Consider the following 17592-nt stretch of genomic DNA (forward strand, 5'->3'; position numbering starts at 1 on the left):
AGAATTTAATTTCTATTGTGACTGTATTGGTTAGTTTCCACTTAGAGGAAAAGTAACTTTTGTTTTTGCACTTACAGAAAATCTTTCTCTTCTAAAGGCATGAAGCACAAGCCCGAAGCAGCATAAAATGTACCTCCTATAGATAATCTGAGCAAAGGGTTCATGAAAAAACAAGCCAAGAAACAAAAAGCCCAATCCACTTCTAACCCAGACCTACCTACATCCAAAATCGATGCTGTAGCAGTGTTAACATGCAACATTTTTATTTAACAGACTAAAAAGTAACGAAATGAGCATCAGACCTACCAGTATCTCTTCCCATAATAATTACTTTAGGCTACCAGTACCGCACTTTTTTCTTGGAACTATCTTCCATGCTAATATTGTTCAGTTAAATGTTTTTAGGACACAGCACATTACATCACCATGTGAACAGGACACTTGAAGTATTCCATATATTGCCCTTACTTGTCATAAAAGTTAAACAGCTCTAATATATCCAAGCGGTATCTAGATTAGCACAGTTTTACCTTCAGCAGAAGGGACTTATTCCAGGAATTCACAAGTTCAGCACTTCTTAAGTCTTGCCAACTTATGAAATTATGAAAGGGTTTCCCTGTCCTCCTGAAAAACAGTATTTGAACGTTTAAAGCTAGAGAACACAGACTGCCCAAAACATTCAACATCATTCACCATTTCCAATCAGGACAATAAACACTAGGTCAGTTCCTATAACAACTGCATATCCTCCTGGTGGATCTGAGGAATTAGTAAATCAGCACACAGACATTTGAAGTGTCAGACTTTTCAGCAGAATTTAAAAATACACATGTATTCATCTCTTCCAACGTACAAAGAACAAAAAGACCACACACTCACAAATAGTTCTGAACTGCTCTAAGGTGTTGCTGTGCAAACACAAGAGAACATGAGTGACTTGACATTTTTACTTTTGAGTTCAACGTTTCTACAGCCTGCTTCCATCCAGTCTCTGAATACAAATGAATACAAATTCATTTTAAAGAACACATGACATACATACTTGTGCCATGTAATGAAAGTTCCTCTCTGTGTGGAGATACCAAGACCAGCAATTTGCCTCATGTGGAGTCCTGCAGCTAAAAACCGAAAAAAAATGACAATCACAAAAAAAAGTGTTTATTTGGAGAAGCAAACAAAATACAACTATAAAACCTATGGAATACTTGGGAAAATAACAGTTTATGAGAATATAAATGTCTACAAATTGTCCAGCTAAGTGTTTAGAACAGTGAAATGTTAGAGAGCTCTGAGTCAGACAACTGATTCCAAAGCAGATGAAAAAACCTATGAATTTTCCAAAAGCAGTTGTGGCACACTGACCCTTTCCACCCTCTGAAAGGCCTGTTGATACTTTACATGAGCAATCCCAGAGACAGGCAGGCAGATTACATATGCCCACATAATCAATTAAAATGTGTATTTCACATAGATGAATGTGAATGAAAGCACCAACAAAAGTACCTTTACAGAAGAATTTCTATGAAGAAACAAACTAGATTGATCCTGCAGGCAGTAAATAGATTAATGGGAATATGCCACGACTTTTTACATCACCTTGATAATGACATGTCTCACCTTAAATATTTCTTAAGCAATGTTTCAAAATTCCTAAGAACAAATTTGCTTAAACCAGGTACAACTCAATGCAACAAAATATACTTTAAAGTCGGAAGTACAAAAATGTACATTTGGGTATACACCAATTTTGCTATTAAACCTTACCTTCAAATAACCGTTACAGAACATTTTTTCTAATATAACTGTAAATAACTAAATATATCTACAGCTATTTTCAAAGCAACTCTGGGCAGCTTGCTAAGTACCTCCAGCCATACTTACAGAAGCAAAATTACGTGAAGAAAATATACATTAAAAGTTTCCACTCAAATGACAGACTACCGACCCTGTCCTAAGTACTGTTACTCTGAAGGGCTCTCAATCCAGCTATTTGAACCAATCACAGGTTAAGTATGTCTTGCCCATATGTGTTCTCATGTTAACTTTCATGTGCAAAGCTGCTCATTTGTGTGAACATGTCCTGCAGACTCTACACCCAGCACCCTCTCAGTGACAACTACAGAAGGGGTTTCACAGAGGAAGGGCACATCCTGTGCTGCCCAACTCTACATGTGCTTGTGCACCTCCCCTTACACTGGGTCCTTGCATTCCCGCCAGCAGTGCTATCAATTCCTCAATCAGCTGAAAATTAAACCAGTGCTTTCACAAGGTAACCTGCTCCACCTGCCTGTACAAGTGCTGCTGGTAGTGGGAGTGTACAGGAGGAGGACCTGGGAGTGGGTGGCCTGAGAATAGCACTATTTATTTTTCAGGCAAAGCTATACAAGTACTTCCATAGCTCACTAAGGACTACTTGCATGTGTTACTCCTTCCCATCTCCACAACCTGCACAGTCCCACCACTTTCCCTGTGTCAGCTATCATACTCTCCAGACATACACATAAGTGGAGCTAACTTCCATTACAGATGAAAACAAACCTAAAGACAAACATGGATATTTTTCAGTTAAGTTGTCTTTTGGATGGAGTGCTACAGTAAGAGAGTTGGCACCAGAAGTTTCCACCTTTAGGTAGTACTGACTACAGCAGCTCATCCACACATGCATGGAATCACATGTTCAGCTCCTCAAGCCCTGCAAACCCAAGTGTCACTATGTTCCTTCTGTTTCCAGTCATTCCTGCCCCTGGTACCACACCCTCTCTTGCGTCAGCACAAACATTGGTGCAGCTCTGCTGGCATAAACAACCGGACAGCGATTCCACTCAGGAAGCTGCCCTAGACTAGAAACGACTCTGTAAAAAGGAGGGTGGCACTGCTTCTTTTGACAGCACTGTGAGTTATGCTCACACACCCACTTAAAAATGACTTGCTGACAATGTGTGCAGCTTGGTCACAAGGAAATCTTCCCCTTTTAAAACTAGATGAAAAGTCTCGCTTCCAGATTTGTCCCACAGAATAGAAATGAAGGAAGACAGTAAGGTCTTTGAGGGTTGAGGTGGCATTGCTGTTCTTGTGACCAAACAGTCATGGCTGCGGACAAAACAAACCATGAGCCCAAAATAATCACCTTCAGCTTACACCTGGTGATGTTTACTTTCCCTGTTCCCTTAGGCAGCCTTCTGAAGGAGCAGTTTTGCCATGAGCCATGTTTGAAGGCAGAGCAATACTTGGAGACCAAGCAAGAGAGGCTGAATAGGAGGAACTGAACGAATTGAATGAAAGAGTGCGATGTACACACACAGGAAAAGGAGGCTGGAGCACTGTGGGCAGGTGAGCTGGGGTCCAGCTGACAGGTTCACAGCATCAACATGGCACAGAAGGTGATCCAGGATGGATGGCAGAACACTGGAGCTGGATTAATGTGACAGCTATGAGAGTTGTAGAGAGTAAGAGCTAGGTTAGAGCAGCATCCAGAAAAGGGGGGAAAAAAAAACCCATCAGAGGTTTGGCAGAAAAGGGAGTTGTATGTATTCAGCGCACTGAGTACCAGGAATTTTTATGCTAAAGTACAAATAGAAAAGAACAGTAATACAGGAATAGGATGGTAAGAACTGCTCGTAGTTTGAATGGGAAAAGCAGGAATATCAGGTTGCAATTGAGTGAGCACAGCTCTGCAGCATCCTGAATTCATTCTCTCACACACTCGCACTTACACATACAAAGTGGTGGTGGAACAATGGGGCACTGGAAGGGGAACAAGCCTACTCTCTGTTCCTGCACAGAGGCATCTGGAGGAACAGAAACTGGGGAAGGACGCATATACAAAAAGCTGGAGCAACAAAGTGCTGGCACTGATGCGTTAATCAAGTATTCACATTGCTTCTGCTTCTACTTCAATCCTAATCTGGTCCCAGTGAAAGGAGAAAGGTAACTGAAGTGTGCTATCTTACATAATGATTGAATCGGCCTTAAAGCATGTTGCAGACCTGTGCCCAGTGACGATTTTCAGTACTACCTAAAAATATTATCCAAGTAACTAATTTTACTTATTTTGATAAATAAATAATTTCTTGAAGTTTAAGCCCTTACCTTGTACAGCCTCTTTGATTACACCAATAAATTGATTCCATAGCACTTCAGGATCTAATTCAACCCATCCAGGACGAGGATAAAGTGATTCCACCTGTTCAGGAAACACAAATAGCATTATTCTGATCCCTAGTTCACAGAAACCAGCAAATACATTTGGGTTAATCTGATTTTTTCTTAATTTTGTGAATCTCCTGCAAGAGAAGAAACAACAGTGTAACTTTTAAAACATTGTTAAACATGGGTGTGTGATCGCTAGAAGACCTCCTCTGCTCAAACCCCTTGAAATACAGAAGTCCAAACCCCTTGGAATAAAGGAGCCTGTAAAACCCCTTTCAGAGCTGAAAACAGAAAAGCAGGTGTGTCAGAAAGCTGTTTCTGCTGCACTGCTGAACTCAGACGTTGATGCCTCTGAGTTTCTCAGTGGCAGCACAGCAGGCCAGGAATCACCTGTCAGACGAGATTCCAGCGACAGGGAGGGTCAGCTCCACTGAGAGCAGCCCCTTCCATTTCCAAAATCCATCATATTTCTAACAATTCTCCTCGCTGCAAGCTTTTCATTGCAATAGGTAACAGTAAAAAAAGTTAATTGTGGAGATTGCCCTGATCCTAAAATCTCGAGTCGTACAAACCAAAAGCAGCCTGAAATTAACGTTCCAAAATTGGCTCTTTTTCACACGGCGCTGTTACAAGATGGGACGCGAGTAAACACAAGTCCTAAGTGAATCTCAGCTATGCCCTACTAACAAACGTGTTTTTGTTCAGAGAGGGATTAGTCGGTAAGCGACCGAAGCGAAGGTAACCGGGAAAGGTGGAAGAGAGTGAGTACCGAAGCAACGGGTGAGTGCCACTGCGGTCCCGCGCGGGTCGGGGGCTGCGGGTTCCCTTTCACCCCTCGGGAGGGGAAGACGCTCCTGTCAGGGGACGCCCGCGCACCGGGACCGGCCGAGCTGGGTGAGCGCCTGCGAACGCCTGCCACGCCGATCCCCGACTGGGGCCCCGGGCACCGCTCGCGGCAGACCGAGCACGTTCGGCCCCGCCCGGCTCCCGAGGCAGGTGCCGCCCCCGGCTGCTCTCGCCGCTCGGCCGGGCTACGGACCGGGAGCGCGCCCTACAACTCGGCCTCGCGCCCTACAACCCGGCCGCACTCACCTCCCTGCAGCTGAAGCCCCTGACGGCGGCCGCCCGGTCGTAGACGTGGCACTTCACCACCGTGCTACCCACGTCCACCCCCAGCACGTACCGCGCCGGGGCGGCCCCGCTGTCGGGCTGCCCGCACGGCATCGCCCGGTGCGGCCCGGCACGGAGCGCGGAGTGAGGGCGGCCGAGCGGCCGCGCCCGCCACAGCCCGCCGGGGGCGGGCGCTCCTTCGGCCTATGGGCGCGGGCAGCAAGCGGGGCCGCCGCGCGGGCAGGTGGCGGCCGCCGGGGGCGGCCAAGGCAGGCCGCGGCCTGGGACCAGCGCGGGCGGTGCGGCTCCGCCTGCCGCGCCCTCACCCGGGAGGGGCGGTCGGGGCCTCGACCCCGGGATCCCACGGACAGAGCAAGAACACGAAAGCAAAGCTCCGTGTTTCGTCTATGCAGTCTCAACACAAATCTACCACATGAACGAAAAAAAGGCTTTTAGTGAAACACCAAATGTTAAGGGCTTTTCTAAAAGGCTGAATTCAGCGAGCGCCACTGGGAGAGATGCCCACGGTGCGATGCTGATCCCCCGTGATCAGACCGCCTGACCTCAACTCCTCCTTACAGTAAACGAGGTATGTTTGCCCCGGGATTTGTCACTGAAGGCACTGAGCATCAACGGACACATTACACATAGTTACACAAAGTCATGAGCTGCAGCAATTCTCTCGTGCCTTCACAGAGCGAACGGCATCTAAAATTACTGTTGAAACAGAGTTAGTGACACAAATGTTCCCGTATTACCCTTAGATGGGGTAGTAATTTTTAAACAGAAACAACCAGAAACATTCACAGTAAACCAATAAAATTCGGAATGCTCAACCCCAAACTAGTACCAGTAGAATTTAGTTTTAACCCAAATTTCATCAGAAGAATTAGTCAATTAGTTTTAACTCATTTAGAGCAGAAAAAGCAAAAGCAAAAACATTGAAAATATTTCCCCCTTGCACTTCTGGTTTGGCCTCTCTTATAAAAAACTGCATTATGAACAACAAAACAGTATTTTGTGAGATAAGTCTGACATTACTGGATCTTTAAACCAGGAATACTATCGACCGTTAAAGCCACATTAAGAAGAGGCTTCTCACCTCACATGGGCAGTCACAGAGGTCACTGGGACAAAGGTATGGATCACAGAGAAGTGAAAGCACATGAAAGAGAAAGCCAAGAAACGACTGCTTTACCGCTCCTCCCGAAGGAACAACACATTAAAAAGTCACAACTTCTTTGACTTTTTATTCTCTTTGACTGTTTCTTGACATACAGCTAATAGATGTATGTCAGAGAAAGGTACCAAGTACTTCAGTATCTGAATAAGAGTACTTTCCTTTGAACTAATTTATCAAAACTAACAGCATAATAATAATTACTTAAAATCTCTGATGAAAGCTCCCTCAATAAGATTCAACATGTGTAACTGGTATAAAAGGCTAAAACCACTCCAAACTTTCAAAAATTAAGAACCCTTAAGAAAAAAAGCATCTAGATATCCTTTGTGTTTGTACAGTATCAGTACAAGTGGGGCCTGTCTCACTGCAAGATTAAGCAAAACTTCAAAAACAAAATGGATGCAGGTTACTTTTTTCTTTTACAAGCTCTTAATGTAACAAATACATAACCTTCTGATTGCATAGAAGTGACCATGTAAAACTGATTTCTTCTTGCAGATCTTGAATTCTGTTTAATATGTTAAGAAAGAACTTAATTTGTGGAAAAAGATAACCCAAACCAACTTGCAGAGCTTCAATGCATATGTAATCTTAGTTATCAAGAGCATGTATTAAAATTGCTTAATTTATGAACAGCTTATGAAACACAAATTTTATATTGTTGTTCTGTTTGTAATGTCATAAAAGTAATGCAATAAAGGAGGCAATGGGCTTTGAGATGTGCATAGCATGTCCATATGTGACTTCTCTGGCGTTAGTTTATATTGTTTTGTCATAAATAATGTCATTCCCACACAGGCACACTCTGTTTATCCAAAACATCTGTCACCCTCAGAGAAAAATCTTATTGCCAATATGCATAAAAGCCCCAAGTTCATCCTGGCACATGCAAGAAACATTCAATTTGAAGTGAAAATGTATGGACACTTTCCTGGTAACAAGCCTGCATAACCTATATGACCACCCAGAGCCCTCCTGTTTGAGTGAGAGCATGTGGCTGCCACCTCACTGCTCAGAGGCAGGGAGCTGGCACACCTGGGGTCACATACCAAGTACCTCAGCAGCAGTGTCTGTACTCCTGCATCTTCTCTGCTGAAATCCTCAGTTTCTTTGCTCTGTGGAAAGCGTGGCTGGTCTTATTTTTTACTGGACTATCAAACCAAATGAAGGAGTGGAGGCACTCCAGGGACTTGTCCAATGCTGTAGCAAAGGAAAGAGTTATTAAGTAAAACCAATCAATTGGCAGAACATTAGGGTCAAGAAGATCCTACACTGCTAGCAGGGACAGCAAAACCCCTACCATGAGTGATTGATATTGAATATTTCTAAGCAATGTCATCACAGTCAGCATGTTTCAGTCAGCAAGAAATACACTTCGGAAGATGATGCCAAGCAAGAGACCTTGAGAGATGGAACTGCTACAGATCCAGCAGACCTAATTCTCAGGAAAAAAACCATAATCTTGACACTGTCTTGACATTTTCTAGGACCAGATTATTAAATAAAATTTCCAAATTAACTGCATTTTGAATAGTTAACTTTTTTTTTTTTTTTAATGAAGGTATTCTCAGGTGCTGTTTCTATTGTGTGACTGATACATTGGAGCATCTTCATTCACCCAAGGCTTCCAGTATGAATCAAACTTGCCACTGGCACTGCTAACAGGATTCCAGACACTGAAATCTTGTAGACCAAGACCCAAAACTTGTAATGCATGTGATTTTTAAATTTATCTTCTCTTCCTCAGCTGTTTTTTTGGTCAAGATACATCTACCCTACCTACTGCCTCCTCAAACTGTGAGTTACCATTTTACCCACTTACTTAGCTCTACCTTTTTTACAAGTTTTGACATTATGAAAGCATTGACCTGGGGCTGATAGTCAATTTACACAAACAAGAAAGAGCTCACTAATTTCTCTTGCTCCATTGGCTGGTGCAGCCCACGTCCATCATTCATTAAGACTGACCTGAAAACTGAACAAACAGACCAAAATGGTTTGCATAACGCAAATGTTGCTGCAATAATTTACCGTATGACCCTTCTCATCAGTTCCTCCTGCACTCCTGCCAGAAGTTACCACTCTCCTCGAAGTCAACAGACAGAACCATATACAATTACATCACTTGATGAATCATGTTAGATTTGAGGGTAATCTGAGCTTTAGGCAGCCATGGGATTTTTCTTAAGGAGTTCCATTCTTGCTAAACCATTCCACCCTCTCACTACAAACTGCACCAACCCAGCTGTTTTTGGGGTTCCATGATGAACTATTATGAAAAATAACACAGGGGAGAGTGCCAATCAGCTTAATTCCTTGATAAGGTTCATAATGTGGCAACACAGTTTGGCATGACCCAGAGGAAGCAAGTAATAAGAGACTGGTTAAGCCAGGATTTTCACTAGAGAATTGCACATCCAGTCTGTGCCCACATGAGGTTTTGCACTGTGCCTGAGGCACAAGCACTCCTTCCTTTCTGCCAGCTCTGCAACACAAGTAAACTTTGACAGGAAATGAGGTGGAGTTTAGGACAATCAATTGTAAGCCAAGAATTTATCTACCAAAGTAAGTGAAGTGAAAACTGGTTTACCTACTCTGTTAATGTTTCATTATTTGACCATTATTTTTTACTTCACCTAAGGAACATCTACATTTGGAGAAGTACAATGTGTATTAACAAGGTAATGTCTATCATCCTCTGGATGTCTCTTAAGGAATTATTGTGTGCACTGAAAATGACATAACTATGAACACATTTAAGAAAATGAGTGATTGAGCTCCTGTATATATGTGTGTGTGTACATACATATGATGAGTGGTCATGTGCACCTAGAAAATTCAGGGCTGAACAGCTCTTTAAAAGAACATTTATTTCAAGTCTAGAAATTAACAAAAAATATCTAGAAATTAACAAAAAAATATTAAAAAGACAGAAAAATGGCCATCAATGAGGTTTAATTAGAACCAAAGAATGGAGGCTAAAGGGATGAAATTATTGTTTCAATAAGACCTAGCCATTAGAAAAAATTGCAATTATACAAAATACAGGACTAAGTGTGGTTATCAACTTTCATAAAGCACTGCCAAATGCAGTGATGTTTACTGACCAAGTTTTACCAGAGAAAAAAGTTTTAATGAAAAATGCTTTTTCTGTCCTTTCAAATAATAGGAATCAGGTTTACTGTTTGCACTGGATGGCATTGTGACCATTCCTTTTCAAAGAAGAAATGAAACAGGAAATTTGTAAATTATAGAAAAATAAGAGTAAACACCCCCTCAAAAATTGACAGCAAAAAGGAACTGTTGTTGGAACCATGGATTCTTTAATAAAGAACAGCCACTTACCTCATGATCCTAGATTCTTCAAAACATTTATCAGTTACAGTCTCAATTCATGGGTCCTCATGCACCTGAATATGAATTCTTTTGGCCAAGAGTGTGTATTCAGACTGCCCTTATGCCCTTGATGTCACTGTGTACCCTTTTCCAGATACAGAAAAAGAAGAACATAACTGTCTCTCAGTAGTAAGGAAGGCTGATTATGGAATACACAAGGAGATCACATTGCAAATAGAATAAAACTACATCCTTACTGTAAGTAACAATTTCTTCTTTGAGATTCCTCACCCTCAGGGGTTACCTATATAGTAGTTCAGATCAACTGAATTAAATTGAACAAAAGTCCTGTAGTTTTTGAATGGGAGTGTCCATGCAAGATTTACTCTGCACTAACTGATCTATTTTCAAGTTATCCCTTTATTTAATTTGCTTGAATATTCTTTAGTGCTATCTATTGAGATGGCAGAACTCGCTATGCAGGGTAACAGCAGTTAGTTCATTGACTAATCATCTGAAGACAGTTTATGAAATGCAAGATTTTATCTTGGTATCTTCAAGTTGAGCAATATGACCTGAGTGTATACACCAACCAGACTTGTTCTATACAGAAACACCAAGTTGCATACACAGTTACACGAAGTTGCAGCAGCTGCTCATGCTAAGAGTGTACTCCATTCTTTATGCTGGTTGCTTTAAACAAGCTACTTCACACTACAATGTGTAAGAAAGAAAATAATATTCTGCTTTTCAGCCATCAGCTTGTTAAGAATCACTAGGATTGATCTTATTGGATTATAGGAAAATAATCTTACTGACTTTTCTATAGGGTTGGGTTTTTTTAATCAAATTGGTGACAAGGCCAAAAAAATTTTGGAAGATCAGTATCATGTTAAATGCTTTTAATTGCAAGGTGACCAACAGCCTTTTGAAAAAAAACTTTGTATTTTGAGCTCAGTTACAAGTTGTAAGCCATCAAGAAACAGTCAGAAGGTCAGGTGATACTTCTGAGAATCACAGAAACTGAGCTTCATGAGATTTAATTTATACTGTAAACTTCTGGATTGGAGCATACACAAGTTCCCATGTAGTATTTAGAAATAAAACAGTGGAAATAGGTAATGTTTCTTGTTTCAATATTTAATCCAAGCAGACACAGACACAGTTTATAAAATTACTCTATTGCATTAGAGTTCTATATAGCATTTAGGTTTTACGAATGTTTTTCCTTCGGTGTAGCATATATTCATATTCCAAAATATCTTTGCACAGTCTTTGTGCAACTACATGCTAAAAATCTGCAAATGCACACTTAACACTAAACAGCACAAAAAATACATTCTGTATCCATTCATATGCAAATTTAAAACATTTCACTTGGCAGATAAACAATGAAAAGTTATTTTAAAAAAATCAGAAACTACAAAAATGCGCACATAAAAGTCTTCCCTTTTGGATTTTTAGTAAAATACTGCTCTGTATAAGATCTAATGAAAAACTCCAGTGCTTACAAAATACTTTATATCTATGAGAAAAAGAAATGCTTAAATTTATATCTGTATGAGTTAAACATAATGACCTTGTTAAAATATAAAAATTAAAGGGGACATGGCATAGATCAATGCAGATGTCACATCTATCAGGACATGTAAAACTGTAATTAACTGGGCACCAGGCAGTCAGTATCATAGAATAGATAAACTAAAAATCAGGGACAAATACAGTATGTAGCAGCTAAAGAATAAAGTGTTTAACCACCTATATATACTACACATAGCAATTCCACTTGAAGAGGGAGCAAAAATCTTAGTCTGAAGTAGCATAATTTTTAAAAATTGCTGTGTTCACTGCTGAGTACAGCATCCTCCATAACTTTGTTTCTCAAAAATCTGCATAAATTTGCTATACAGGCACATCAAAATTCTGTGATGCAATAGTCTAACATAGCCTCATCTCTGTCATGGTGATTTTCAAACAGGTATTTTCTCTTTATGATCAGGTAATTCAGATAGATATGGTGGACTAACTCAATGTCACATAATGACTTCTAAAATATTGGCATGGCAGCATCATGTCAGTCTTGTGTTGCTAATGACAATAAAACCCCAAAAATACAACTTTCCCTTCACAGAATGTGGCTTTGAACCTCTTGAGACTAGATGACTATAAAGAGAACAACAAAATCAATGTAATTTAAGACTATATGTAGACTATTCCACAAGTTTTGTGATACTAAGTAAAATAAAATTTCTTAACCTTGTTTTTACCACTGTGATCCTTTTTATAGGGCTTGCTGCTATTCTACAAATACTGCTGAGCCAAAAGCTGTTTCAGAGAAATGAAAATTAAAAAACCTATAACACAGTAATAATGTGAAACTTCATACTACACTAAGAAATGGAGGCAAAAAACCAAATGAAATAAAGTCTACAGACTTGCAGACTCAGAATGAAACCTGTTCAGAAGCAACAAAATACATCACTCAGGTATGCTTTATTTCTGGTTTCTGGGCCTTAAAGGAAAAATTTTTTTTTTTTCTAGAACAGATTAGAATAAAGAAGAAAAATAAAATTTAGTCAATGTCAGTATGCAGCACCAACAGGGTTTCAAATTTCTTCTTAGACCGAAGATTTTATATTAATGTCCATAAGAATGGTACATGTGAGTTAAAAACAGTACAAAGACCATTGAGCCTCCTCTTTTTCCTATATGAACTAAGAATCACATAGTTCTGTCCAAAAAGTCAAGTCAGCTTTTTGTGTGAATAGTCTTATGGAACCAATAGCAACACTTTCTGATAATTTCATTTTGCAACACAGAAATTCTCTCACAAAATTAAAAAAATAAATATTAAAAGTCACTAGTAACAAAAAATAACCTACTACAGAGAAGGTTTCAGGGCACAGGTTATTAGAGGAAGGAAGAAATGTACTCTAAGTAAACATAAGTTTGACAGCCATCCGGCAAAATGGGACATCTTTAAACTCTGGCCATTTTTATAGTTTAGAAAAAAATCAGGATATCACAAGCATTTAGGAGGCTATGCACATCTGTAGTAGATAACTTGGTTATTTTATCATTGGAAAACAATTAAATTGGTAAATAAAAAAAAATTAAATGTACTTTACCAAAGGGGTCTCTATTTTGCAAATACAATTTTTTTATTCAACACATCCTATAAATTAATCTCCTGGAACAGACTGTGCAAGAGCAACCACTTTTTGCCACTCCAACACCAGACACACAATAACACCTATGTTCTGAAAGCTGTAAAGCTCTTGCCCTCTAGTACAATACCCAGCAGTTCGTACTTAGAGTGGACTTAGCAGTTTCTTTGTAGTCAGCTTTTAGTTACGCTGATTCAACTCAGAAGGACTGGGAGAGCTAATATAAAAGCTGCATTTCAATAATTTTTCCTTTCCGTCTTATTACACTGTTTAAAAAAAAGCTAGAGTACAAAATGTCATGCTAAACATTATTAGATGCCCAACTTATTACTGCTCCATATCCCTCCCAAAAAGCACATCAAACCTGAGTTAAGGTTGCCACTATTATTGCTGCTTACCCAACATCGTCTGTAAGCCCCTGTTTAGACACCTAGGCACAAGGGATGGCATGGCAACCCTAACTCAGTATTTCCTGGCTTTTGCTAATTTAAGTCAAAATAAAATAAAGTTTTAACATAATTTTTATAGTTTTAATGACAACCTGAAAATCATAGCAGTAAAATGTATTTCCTTCTATATTAAAGTGGCTGGTCTTTTATTAAAAAGATTTCTGATTTTTTTAAATGCTAGAACATAACAGTGGGGAAAGAGTTAAAGATAAAATACACCTAGCTACCAGATTTATTCTGAAGATTTTGGTGCGCCAAAATTGACAGCCAGTTTTCTTGGCTTTCGCTTGCTGGATGTGTTTGGTGTTGATTTGTTATGAGGAACACTTGGAGTAGCCACATTGTCTTGAAATGAAACAGTGGATTGAGCAGCTTGAGGAGATTTTAAAGAGGCTGAAGAACTATCTTGCTGAATGTGGTCAGAAGACATTGGCTGTTCATTCTTTAGTGGTGCAGCTTGAGGGGAACTCTGAAACTCCTTGAGTTCAAAGTTTTTCTTGCTAGCAGCCCTTTTTTTAGTTACCTTTAAATTAAATAAATATTATTTAACAGAATGCATTCTCAAAAAACTGAAAATAGTCCACTTTCAGAAAACATGCATACATATTTTAACAATAATTTTCTAATACTAAATAGTACTTCACAATGAGGATGTTGCATTCATCTTGTAGGCACATTTTTTACAAGAAACAATATTAACACAAACCTGCTGCTCTTACCTGCAGAGGTATAAACTGATTGTGAGAACCAACTGGTATAGTTCCTGCAAGAGACACATTTCCTGGATAGGAGCCGGGATAATAATGCTTAGGCACTGGAGTCCCCCAGGACACCGGACCAAACATGTGAGATGATGGAGGCATCATATTAGCTACGAAAAGAAGAAACTTTTAGCTCACTTTCCTCAAAAAAAGGATATGAACTCCCCAAGAGCCCAGGACTACTCCAACTACATCTGTCTGCATGTTGTTTATCTTTCCAGTAAAGCCTCATATGCTTCATGTTTACTTCAAAATAGCTAAGTATTTATTTACTATCAAAACCCCCCAAACAAACAGAACCACACCTAGATGACAACACAACTAAGAGCACTAAAGTCATGGTATCTGCATTCCAGAGTGCACATAATTTGGGATCTCTGCATTCTCAGCTGAGCCAACTGTATTAGCAGAAGGCTGCAAGTTTAGGCCGTTGTTTTGGAACACAACAACAACAGAGCAACCCCATGGAAAAGACATGTACCATCTGCTGTATGGGTTTCTAGGATGCTACAATGGTGCTGACTCATTAATTCCTAGCTGTGAATGTGAACTGCAGTAGAATACAAAACAGCCAGGAGCCAGAAATATCACCAGGACTTTTACCAGTTTTTGGGGGGTTACTTACCATGCTCATGTTTGGCAGTGTACAAGAGGACTGTGATGTAGCTTTCACTTCAGTGAAAGTTGGTTATAGACAAATAAAAACACTATGCATGGAGAAACATTAACTATATGGGATGGGGGGATAATCTATGTAAAACATCAAGGAAGCTGTTTCTTACAAATTCTGGACTGGGACTATCTGCTTTGAAATGACTACTGTTATTTTGAAGGAAATAAAATGGAAAAAGCACCTAAGACTGAATGGATAAATACATTCTTGAGGAAAAGAAATAATTGAGATGATTCTTTATACTAAATTAATCTGCACATTGTTGAGAAGAGGATCATGCACTGTTCTCAAAACTGTTTAGACATACAAGTACATACATGAAGACTAAAAAATGGGGCTTTCTGGAAGGCATTCATTTTCATATAAAGAACCACCGCAATTAGAGGATATCATGATATTATTTGAAATGTGTACTAATCAAACACCTACCTGGGGGCTGTGCAAATACTGGAGGAATTGATCCAGGTGGTACAGGAACTCCTAGCGGCTGATAATTTGGAAACACTGGTGGAGGCGGAGGTGCAGGTGAAGCAAAGCTTACTCCTACAGAACTCTATGAAGAAGGAAACAGAAGTTTACCAACAGATGCAGCGCAACAGAGACAAAGATTTGAAAAGATTTTTTACATCCTCACCAAGTGCTGTAAAGCAAAGAGCGCGGCTTTCTCCTTCGCTTCAGCTTCGGAATGACACTGTGGTCCGTGAACCAATAAACCATTTGACAGCTTTATGTGGCAAACTGTCATGGTCTAGAAAAAAGAGAGAAAAGATTTTTGAGGGAATTTGTGTTGCTAACAAACTGTGAGACAGAAAAAGACATTTGTTTGTTTGTTTGTTTTAAAAGAAGGCAACAAAGGGAGCTAAGGTTTATTTTCAGATAGATTTCAGTGGTCAGTCCAAATATTTAATATGTAACAGTTGATACCGAGCTGAGAGCTTGTACTTTTTCAGAAAAAACTTTACCTGTGGTGTTTTCAGGAAAGAGAAATCTGGTTGTGACATTCCAAGAAGAGAACAAATACGAGAAAGTTCAGAAACAGTAGACAGTGCAGGCTGTGGACAAACGAAAGGGTGACCTCCAGTTTCTATTGCTGGTGTGTTCTGGGGGCCTCCAGGGCTATGCTTGTTCATATAAGCAGCTGACAAAAGGGAAAAAAAACAGCAGCTGTATCACAAGTATTTCCTGCACTAAAATAATGGCAACTTGGTTATTAGCAAAAAAAAAAAAAAAAAGTAAAAAAGAAAAAAAAGCTTATTTGACTTTTTTTCTTGTGTTTTCATATTTTTTTTAAAAACCCAGGAGACTATGTCTGAAGAGAGTTTTAGATCCAAGTATAGAAGTAGAACTGAAAAAAGATGGAAATTTTATTACTATATTTTGATAAACAGTACTCTGCTGAAACTGTTCTAAAATGTCACTACAAGGTGAAGCTGAATTATGAGCTGATGGTTAAACATACCCATTTTTTTTGTTGGTCTGTATGGCACAGCAGCTCCATGGCAATCCTGTCTACTAGAGGGAGCAGGAACATCATTAATTTGTGATTTCACTTCATTCCTTGTTTGCAGATCTGAGCCATCTATCTTCAAAATCTCTTTGAGCATCTGTGTTCCTTTCTTTAAAAATAAAATAAACCACTCAGGAACATGCTGGCATTCAGATAACATGACCTTCTTAACACTGATTATCATAACTGGTAACAGAATCTGAATTTTTATTTTCCTATCAGTTGTATTTTATCAAGCAAAGATAACAGCATCTTAGCATAAACAAATGTGTTTGCTGATTTTCTTTGATAATAGCTAATTAAAAACTCACTAATATTTTTTAGAAAGCAGTATGAGGTTTCATAGAGTTTCTTTAAATAGAAACATTGATGCTAAGATAGCAGATGCTAAACTGCAATGTAATGATTCCTGCAGCATACAGACCATAGCAAACGACTGTGGTGACAGATGTTCCTCATTTGTAGCTCTTGCTTCCTTGGAATAAGCCTGCACTTCATTTTCTTTGGAAATTTTCAAAGAAGCTAGAAGACTTTCCAGTTCATTGTCCTTCTTAAATTAAAGAAGAGAAGAGGTGCATCAACTTAGTGTATTTACATGCAGATGCAAGAGGAAGGGTATATGAATTTGAGGTTAATTTTATTCTCATTCAGATTTTTTTCTCTCAGCTTGGGCAGGTCACAGTCATGTCTGTTCAGAGTGTGAACACATACCCAGAGATTGCATCAAGTTCTACATATTAAAATATGCAAGTATTGACCAAGAGAGAATTGATTTAAAAAACAATCAAAGTCACACAGGTTTGTCGTCCTTTTTAAACATGAATTTGCACACAAGTAACCAGGAGCAATTGAACTGGACTGGAAACTGAAGTTACTCAAAGAGTACAAGAAAGTCAGCTCTCTAGATCCTACCTTTCCACCTGTGCAGGGACCATCAACTGCAGCCTTCTGAATTACAGGCATGTTGGGACTTTCATTCCTCTTCAAAAGTTTGACATTGTACTTATTCACACCTGCAAAATTCTTAAAGAAATTGCAGCAATTATTATTGAATACTCTTATTACTCGTTTTAACACAATCATATTAGAAATGCATCTGCAAAGAGCCTTCACAAGCTAATATTCTTAGAGGATTTCAGCTTACTGAACACCTAGCATTTGTGTTTTTGCATTACATCATAGCTTTTAGAGTCTAAGAGGATTAGGAAAGTTGTTTGGTATCATCATACATTTTACGCACTCTCTCTCATATTCTGT

The 17592-nt window shown here is 39.4% G+C and overlaps 1 protein-coding gene across 4 annotated transcripts in view; it reads right to left on the minus strand.

The window, feature by feature from the left end:
• Positions 1-17592, minus strand: part of XRN1 (5'-3' exoribonuclease 1) — a 63896-nt gene that overhangs the window by 17719 nt on the left and 28585 nt on the right. Inside the window, exons 36-45 of one of the 4 annotated variants that reach the window (XM_082288168.1) lie at positions 17248-17358; positions 16760-16882; positions 16288-16444; positions 15791-15966; positions 15463-15576; positions 15258-15381; positions 14114-14265; positions 4090-4183; positions 1043-1118; positions 531-624 (exon numbers count right to left, since the gene is read on the minus strand). In XM_082288168.1, the coding sequence (XP_082144294.1) occupies positions 531-624; positions 1043-1118; positions 4090-4183; positions 14114-14265; positions 15258-15381; positions 15463-15576; positions 15791-15966; positions 16288-16444; positions 16760-16882; positions 17248-17358 (1221 nt within the window). Of the gene's footprint in view, positions 1-530; positions 625-1042; positions 1119-4089; positions 4184-10989; positions 13918-14113; positions 14266-15257; positions 15382-15462; positions 15577-15790; positions 15967-16287; positions 16445-16759; positions 16886-17247; positions 17359-17592 lie in introns of those variants that run through there. The other 3 variants (XM_082288169.1, XM_082288167.1, XM_082288170.1) reach the window with 3 other exon arrangements.

The sequence above is a fragment of the Coloeus monedula genome (genome assembly GCF_965178545.1).
Source record: "Coloeus monedula genome assembly, chromosome: 10".
In the NCBI taxonomy this organism is placed as follows: Eukaryota; Metazoa; Chordata; class Aves; order Passeriformes; family Corvidae; genus Coloeus; species Coloeus monedula.